At 56.2% G+C, this 7,775-nt stretch overlaps 2 protein-coding genes across 2 annotated transcripts in view; one reads left to right on the top strand and one right to left on the bottom strand.

Annotated features, from left to right (window-relative positions):
* The window catches only part of Gareml (GRB2 associated, regulator of MAPK1-like), a 14,488-nt gene extending 10,773 nt beyond the window's left edge, over positions 1–3,715 (top strand). Inside the window, exons 5-7 of the mRNA XM_013013539.1 lie at positions 17–267; positions 959–1,128; positions 1,547–3,715. Coding sequence (XP_012868993.1) covers positions 17–267; positions 959–1,128; positions 1,547–2,537 — 1,412 coding nt within the window. The 3' untranslated portion in view covers positions 2,538–3,715. The remainder of the gene's footprint in view (positions 1–16; positions 268–958; positions 1,129–1,546) is intronic.
* A 984-nt stretch (positions 3,716–4,699) lies between these two features.
* Positions 4,700–7,775, bottom strand: part of Hadha (hydroxyacyl-CoA dehydrogenase/3-ketoacyl-CoA thiolase/enoyl-CoA hydratase (trifunctional protein), alpha subunit) — a 41,435-nt gene continuing 38,359 nt past the window's right edge. The window contains exons 16-20 of the mRNA XM_013013538.1: positions 7,473–7,541; positions 6,658–6,853; positions 5,895–6,009; positions 5,294–5,439; positions 4,700–5,209 (exon numbers count right to left, since the gene is read on the bottom strand). Coding sequence (XP_012868992.1) covers positions 5,067–5,209; positions 5,294–5,439; positions 5,895–6,009; positions 6,658–6,853; positions 7,473–7,541 — 669 coding nt within the window. The 3' untranslated portion in view covers positions 4,700–5,066. The remainder of the gene's footprint in view (positions 5,210–5,293; positions 5,440–5,894; positions 6,010–6,657; positions 6,854–7,472; positions 7,542–7,775) is intronic.

The following is a 7,775-nucleotide window of genomic DNA, read 5'->3' as shown; positions in this document are numbered from 1 at the left end:
GGCCCGCTCGGGCTAGTGCTGCCCGCGCCCGCCAGCGACAGCGACCAGGAGTACGTGAGCCCAGACTGGGCCGGGGCGCCTGAGCCCCCCGGGCCGCCCGCTGAGATCCCCTACGAGGAGCTGTGGGCGCACCAGGCCCCCGAGAGCCTCTCCGAGGGCCGCGGCCGGCTGCCGCCTGGGCCCGATCTCATCTCCTTCGGGAGCGCCGGGCCACCACGTCGCGACTCTGAAGCGCCACCGCCGCCTGTGCCCCCCAAATCCGAGGCGGTAAGTGGGCACGCCCAGGGGCCCAGCACGGGGCTCTATCTGCAGGGGAGCGGCTTAGCTTTTAGGGGGCTCGAAAAGCCGCAGCCCGCAGTAGCAGAAGAGTTAGGGTAGCCAGGAAGAGAAAGGGTAGAAACATGGCAGAGATCCTGCGTGGTATGGGGGTGCTCTGGGGAAAGAGATGCTAAGAGGTCTCCAGCCTTGAGGAACTTGGGGTAAGTTTACAGAGCCCTGCGGAATGTCCAGTGAACCTGGCTTTGAACACGTGGAGTGGCATTTCCAGCACTCTCTCTCCTGCTTTAGAATCGGGGCCATGCCCACGTGTGAAAGGCCCAGAAAAGTCCTGCACTGAGGAATGCTCCTCCACGGTTGCCTAAGGTATTTGTCGGCAGGTTGTTTGCCCTGTCAGCGCCCAAGGAAACCCACTCTTGGGTACTTGACCAATGATGGCAGATTCTTCGCTTGACCTTGTCCTGTCACAGGTGTTTCTCCTTTTCCTTGAGAGGATATCAGCTTTCCAGATGGTTTTTGATTCACTTAGTTCGTGATCGGTGTCCAGGGGCCGAGGAGATAGTGTGTGTTGTGGGCAGAGCAGTGGGTTTGCAGTTGTGGCAGGCAGCGCAGGCTCATGACAGCGTGGACAGTGGGTCGCAGACACGCCTGGGATGGTGGAGTCATAGCTCTCTCCCTGCAGGTGAAGGAGGAGTGCCGCCTGCTCAACGCCCCCCCTGTGCCTCCCCGGGGTGGCAGTGGTGGGGCCAGGCTCTCTGGCAGTCCCCCAGTGCCGCCCCGCTTCCCGAAGCTACAGCCCGTCCACTCACCCAGCTCCAGCCTCTCCTACTACTCTTCCGGCCTCCAAGATGGGTGAGTCCCTCCCTGAGACCTGGACTGGCCTCAGATGCACTGGGGAGCTAAGAAGAGGAGGGCTTCCCGCCTGGGTGGGTCCCAGAGAGCCCCAGCCTGCACTAACCCTTCCTGCCTCCCCTGGCTCCCTCCCTTCAGCATGGTGGATGGTGGGGTGGGAGTCTGTCTGCTTCCCTCCTTACTGGGACTTGGCTACTGGAGAGCATGCTCCTCCTCTCTGGTCTGTAGTTAATGTAACATAGTTCATTTCCCTCCTTGTCTTTCCTGACCTGGGCTGGGGGTGGGGGAGGAAAGAATAGGGCCATCAGGGAGGGTCCCAGGCCTCTGGTCTGGCCAGCGTTTGCCTTGGGGGTACTGCTCTGTGAGTGGGAGCCTCTCTTCCCTGGCTTGGCCTTACCCCTTCTGTCTGCACTCACAGGGCGGGCTCCCGCAGTGGCAGCGGCTCCCCCTCACCTGATGCCTACTCCCTCTACTGTTACCCCTGCACCTGGGGAGACTGCAAGGCCGCAGATGCCTCTAGCCGCCCGCCGCCTGCAGGACCTCTGCCCTCCACCACCACGCAGCCCAGCCAGGCCTCCCGTGCCCTCACAGAGCCTCTGAGCTCTCGGGGGGCCTCCTTCTTGGGGGCTGACACTGCAGTCAAGACCTACCATGGCTGCCCACCCCTGTTCAAGCCCTCCCACTCCCAGAAACGCTTTGTTCCCTTTGGCGCTCTCAATCCTTTCTCTGGGTCCACATACCCCTCGGGTCCCCCAGCAGTCCCTTCGGGGCCCACATCCACTTCTGCCGCCCTGGCTACCTCCAGCCCTGCACATTCCCCGGTTCCGGCCTCGCAGGGCCAGGGCTACTCAGCTGCTCCACCCTCATCCCCATCTTCCTCTGAGTGGCAGGAACCAGCGCTGGAGCCCTTGGACCCCTTTGAGCTGGGACAGGCCAGCTCTGAGCCAGAGCTGCTTTGCTGTCAGGAGCCCAGAGCTGTAGGGGTGCCTGGACCCCGTCTTTCACCACTTGGTCCCCCTAAGGTCTTTGAGCCTGAAGGTTTGACCTTGAGGCAAGCTCCTACTCCTCTGTCACCAGTCACTCTGCAGGGGTCTGAGGCAGGAGGGGCGCGAGTCTTTCTCACCCAAGGGCCTCCTGCCAGTCCTCGGGAAGGAGCAGGCTCTGGAGGCAGGGATGGCTCCTGGCAGCCCCCCGCCGACCTGTCCGCACTTTCCCTGGAAGAAGTCTCTCGAAGTCTGCGCTTCATCGGGCTCTCAGAGGATGTGGTGAGCTTCTTTGCCCGGGAGCGGATCGATGGGAGCATCTTTGTGCAGCTCAGCGAGGACATCCTGGCCGATGACTTCCGCCTCACTAAGCTGCAGGTCAAGAAGATCATGCAGTTCATCAAAGGCTGGCGGCCCAAAATCTGAGCCCCTCAGTAACTTCTACCCTACTGGCACAGCGGCACTGCTGGCTTAGGCCCCAGAGCCAACACTCCCAGAAGAGAAGCAAGTCCTGCCTGCACAGATACTAAGCTGAGGCCTAAGACATGGGGGAATGTTCTTCTCAGGGGTGGGCCTTGCAGAGTTGGCTTGCTGTTGTGAATAGCTGGGGAAGGGCATCGCTGTGCACCTGGCTTGGTGATAGAGTGGTGGTGAAGTGTGGATCAAAAGGTAGCCTTTGGGGTGGCAGAATACCACCCCGTGTCCTGATGCAGTCCTTCAGGGACATGGTATACTTTTCAGCCCTGTAAGTTCAGGTTAGACATGAGAAGATGGCCTGTAATGTATGCACAAATTCCCTAAGTGTCCTCTCTTTCTTGCTCTGTAGGCTTTTAGCCTGCAGCTCTGCTGGGGACAGGGGTGCAGTTTCTGTGTTGGTGAAGTACCTTTCCACTTGTTCCCCCATGATTAGCTGCCTGGCCCTGAGCATTGGAATTGACCATAAGCGCGTGTGCACGTGTGTGTGCGTGCGTGCGTGTGCCTCTAGGCTCCAGATTGAGGGTGGTCAGAGGAGGCTCAGCTCTGCTGTAGACCTACATTATTAGGGAGGCAGGTGCTCTCTATTTTCTGCTCCAGCCTCACCACCCCTGGTCACCAGACCTATCCGGTGAGGTACAGACTGGGGAAGACCAGGGAGCTTGAAGTCAGCTGCTCCTTCATTTGGGAGCAAGCAGTGGTGGATCATCCACCACTCCGCCAGTCGCCTGCTGCAACCATTTGGTACTTGCTGATGGACATGGGGTGGACTTTTTGGTTTCTGTCACTGGAACAAGAGGATGGGTACAGCTAAGGGAGGGGGGTGGCTTGGGAAAACCTGCCCTTCCTCCTTGGTGCAGTTGTGCATTTGTTCACACACTTCAGTCTGAAGCATGGTGACCTGCGTGAGACACAGAATACCATCATGTCTCAGGCCCACCAGCTTCAGCCTTTTGTTGGCCTTACTTGGTCTACTTAGCTATTTATTTCACTAAAGCATGTTGGTGCCTGGGCCCGTCAGACTGTCTCAGCTCTGAGGGAAGGAGTATAGTAGAACAGACACTGATGCTGTGACATTTGGTTTTCTCCTCCAAGGACTAGGGAAATAAATGCTAGACCACTGAAGAATAGTGAGTGACCGTCCAGGTGTCAGTTGCATTCTTTTGGAGGGCCATGAGGACCACAGTGTGTATGCTCCAGGCAGGAGAGGATTCAGGAATGGTGTGTGCTCATGGCCCATGCATGTGTCCCAGAGGGCAGCCGCTCGCTAGCCCCTCCCCTCCAGTAACCCTTTACCTCCCACTAACATGACAAGTCACGCCCACCTGGAAGTCAAACCTCAAAGCCACCAGTTTGCACCCTGCATTGAAGAATGCCTGCCTTGAGGTGCTCCAGGCCCCACACAAGGTCAGGGCCTTGGTGTCTTTCTCAGTCATCTGAAAATTCCAATTCAGAGATGACTTGGTTTTAAGATCTGGCTCCTCCTGACCAGTCCCAACATCAAGCTGGGACCAGGGAAATACCTGAAGCACCTACAGGAGAGCAGAGGCCCAGGCACCAGGAACGGCTGAGGTTACCATGTGGTGTGATGGCACTTACACTAGGATTGCACATACACTTGTGACTGAACCCACTTAGGAGTCCAGCAGTTTTGCTGGACTAGGCACTGCTTCTGGCAGGACAGTGTGAGCTCTGCACGTGGGCAGAGCTGCTCCTCCCACCTCTCCACCCTCTTGTAGACATCTCCAACACTCTGGGGCAACCAAGAGGTGCAGGATTTTGGAGTTTCAGAGAAATGTTACCTCTTCTGTTTAACCTCAACATTCTCACAAGCACACTGAGAAGCTGACATGCGCAGGCATTTCATGTGGCCATGAAGAGAACTGAGTACTGGGGTATAGTGAGGGCCATCCTTAGGGAGAAGCATGTTGGCTGACTTGCCACCTGCCCAGCACATGCAGGTGCAGCTCTGACATGGGCACACAGCAGCTCCCTTTCTGGCATCCCAATCACTCTCTTTAGTTGCTGTCTAGAACTTTCCTAACACTTTCCCACCCCAAAGGCATAGTGTTTTATTCTTGAAGGAGAAGCTTAAACGAGAAGGGAGAAGCAGGCAGGCTGATAGTGTGGTTTTTATTATTATCCTGTTTGGCTGGGTGCAGAAATGCCCTTGCCATCTCTGCCACCGCTGGCCTCCTGGGGGCAAGAGGAAGCAAAGATGGTTCTAGTGGGCTTAGCTGCTGCCTTGGGCCTTGAGGTTTATAAAAGGAGCACAGGGGGTTCCGTCTTCCAATATGCAATGGACACTAATTCAGTCACGCTTCCCCAAGAGGGAGAGGTGGCCTGAGCAGAAGGCACTTAGTCAAGGAGCAAGCCCAGGCTGGAGCTGGTCTTCCTCTGTTTCTTGCAGACAGCACCGTGGGAAAAGCAGCACTGCAGCAGTTAGTGCGTGGATGGGGCACGTGTGTGGGAGGGGGGCCGTCACTGGTAGAACTTGCTAGAGCTGCTAGCATGGTCAAGGAGCAGCTGGCACGGGGTGAACTGCTTGCCGTAGACAGCTTCATACTTCCGGAGCCGGTCCACCACTTTCTGAGCACCATGCAGATCCACAAAGCGGAAGGGCCCTGCACAGAGACACAGGACATGGCTGAGGGAGACAACAACAGGAGCGCCAACATAAAGCAAGCCAACTTCACCTGCAGACCAACCTCCGAGACAAGGCGGGAAGCCCAGCCCAAAGACGGCTCCAATGTCACCCTCTGCAGGTGTGGCCAAAATCCCTTCCTGCAGGCACAAGACTGCCTCATTCACAAATCTTGTCACCACTCGGTACTGGATATCTTCATCAGAGGAGCTGCCAACAGGACAGGAAGGGGAATTTAGAGGGAGAAGAGAAGAGGCATGCAGGGCCGAGGGTGCAGAAGGGTGATGGGGAGGCCTGCAGCCAGTCTAGACCAAAGCTGTAGAGAAGATGCAGCCGGGAGGCCCCCTTAGACAAAGGGATGTTACTCCCCCTAAGGGACATGAGAGCAGACACCCACAAAAGGACCTGACACTGAGAAGATTGCCAGTGTTTCTTAACAATGGTCAAGAGCTCACAATGACAATAAAGAGCTGGGAGGTGAAGGGCTGGGAAGCGGTCCTTCTAGCCATTCTCTGGGGGTTCACAAGCAGGCCTGCACTGGGCACCACCCACTTACTGTGATGCCGGCAAGACTGAGGGCTCACACTAAGGCTTTAGACCCACACAACCCTGTACCCGCTTCTGGAAGAGGATTGGAGGAGTTTGAGCTGTTCAAATTGACTTACACTTCAGGCTTAGCAGGCAATTTCAGACTTGCGAAAATACTGTCCATGTCAGAATTCAAACTCTTGTTCTTTGAGCCCTCCTGATAGATGTAAAAGCCCTTCCCAGACTTGCGACCTAGGGGAAACAACAAGAGCAGGCATTATTCCTTGTTCTCAGCCCTGGCCGAGGACTCCTGTCTGCTGGCCGCTCCGAGGCCCTGGTCTGTGCTGTCCTGAGCTCATCACAGAGCTCGCAGAGGAGGAGGAAGCTGTATGTCTCAGGGGGAAAGTCATGCCGTGGTGGATTTAGTGTCAGGAAAGACAACACCAGGCTCTAAGAGGAGAGGTCCAGGCCTGACAGTAGTTTTGCTGTGAGAAAAAGCTAACTCTCTGCTTTCCTTTCTCACCACAAGTGCCCAGACATTATAATAAAGCCAGGATGCAGAACTGGCTCTTGAAGCTTCAGGTGCCTGTCCATCTGACATCATTTGAGCCTTGTGGTTGCAGATCCCAGAAGCCTAGAGTTCTGCCTCTGGCCATAATCTAGAGGCCTCGCTTAAGAGGAGGTTCTTGATTCAAATGTGAAAACCTTGGCTCTCGAATGCTGGGATCACAGGCATGTGCCACTCTGTCTGGCTGAAATCCTTGAACCTCCCTATGACTAGGGCTGTGGATTCAGGAACCCTTCCTTCATGGGTCTTCCCTAATACTAGCCTCAGGAAGTGGCTCAGTGCTGTAACGAATACTGAATGCTGCTTGGTCCTGTTTCCTGGAGGCTACTTACCCAGGAAGCCTTTGACCACCATCTGTTTCAGCAGTTCTACGTTTCCACCTCCAAACCGCTCCCCAAATGCTTTTCCTAAGTCTTCAGCCACGTGTTGTGCCACATCCACACCTACTTCATCTGCTAGCGTGGCAGCACCCACAGGAAAGCCGAAGCCTGTGGTCAGGGAATCCAGCTTCTTAGGGTCAACTCCTTCCTGAACAGGAAGTGAAGCAGAGGCCTCAGGGGAAGGCCATATCAGATCTCCCCCACAGAAGGGTCCTCATACCAGACTCCAGACATTGCCTGTACCAGCGTTAGCCCCAGGCTAGGCCCACGACCTGCCCAGTTTCAGGGAGGCAAAAATGGGAAGTTCAAAACTTCTCCACAAGACTTTCAGGTTTCAAGATGAACAAATTATTTCCTTCCTCTGAATCTCAACAGTGAGGAGATGCTGGGGCTGGCAGGACACTAGGACCGCCAAGGTGCAGAGCTCAGGGCATCAGGACCCCAGGGAAGAGCACCCCCTTCCTTTCCCACCAGGAATGACCTGGATGGCTGGTCACAGGAGGGCCCTGTGTCTGGTTAGGTAGAAGCAGATGCAGCACCAGTCACATAGGTGGGCTCTGTTCTAGAAGGTCCCAAGCAAGAGGGGCCGCAGAGAAGGCAGGTAAAGCATATCAGGAGGTCTGGAGGGGTGAGGGCCCACTGAGGGAGGCCTCAGCCCCCCGACTTTCACTCCTAGCAGGAGGGGCGCTCAGGGCCTTCTTGGGAGGGAGAGAACACAGCTCCTCATCCTGACACCTTCAGTGTGGAGAACAGGGTAAAGGACTCACCTGGAGGATTCGTATGACTTCAGACATCATGGGTGCGAGACACCTGGTGGTGTAGAAGCCAGGTCCATCCTGCCAAGGAAGAGAAGGTGAGCTCACTGCCCACTTTGGTTGGATGCCCCCATGCCTGAAACCTTTCCTAGATGTCACGTATCTGCAATCAGAAGAAGCCACCCAGGCTACCCGCCCTGCTGGTAGTCTCACAGTCCTGCCCCAGGTCTGGAATGGCTAGGAGAACCCTGTTCCATCCCAGACACTCCCTGCAACTACCCCGATGCAGTGGTCAACACTGTCCCCACCAGAGAC

The sequence above is a fragment of the Dipodomys ordii genome, unplaced genomic scaffold (genome assembly GCF_000151885.1).
Source record: "Dipodomys ordii isolate 6190 unplaced genomic scaffold, Dord_2.0 Scaffold20, whole genome shotgun sequence".
Lineage (NCBI taxonomy): Eukaryota > Metazoa > Chordata > Mammalia > Rodentia > Heteromyidae > Dipodomys > Dipodomys ordii.
The sequence above is the reverse complement of the archived record's forward strand: the minus strand, read 5'-3'. Positions and strand labels throughout refer to the sequence as shown.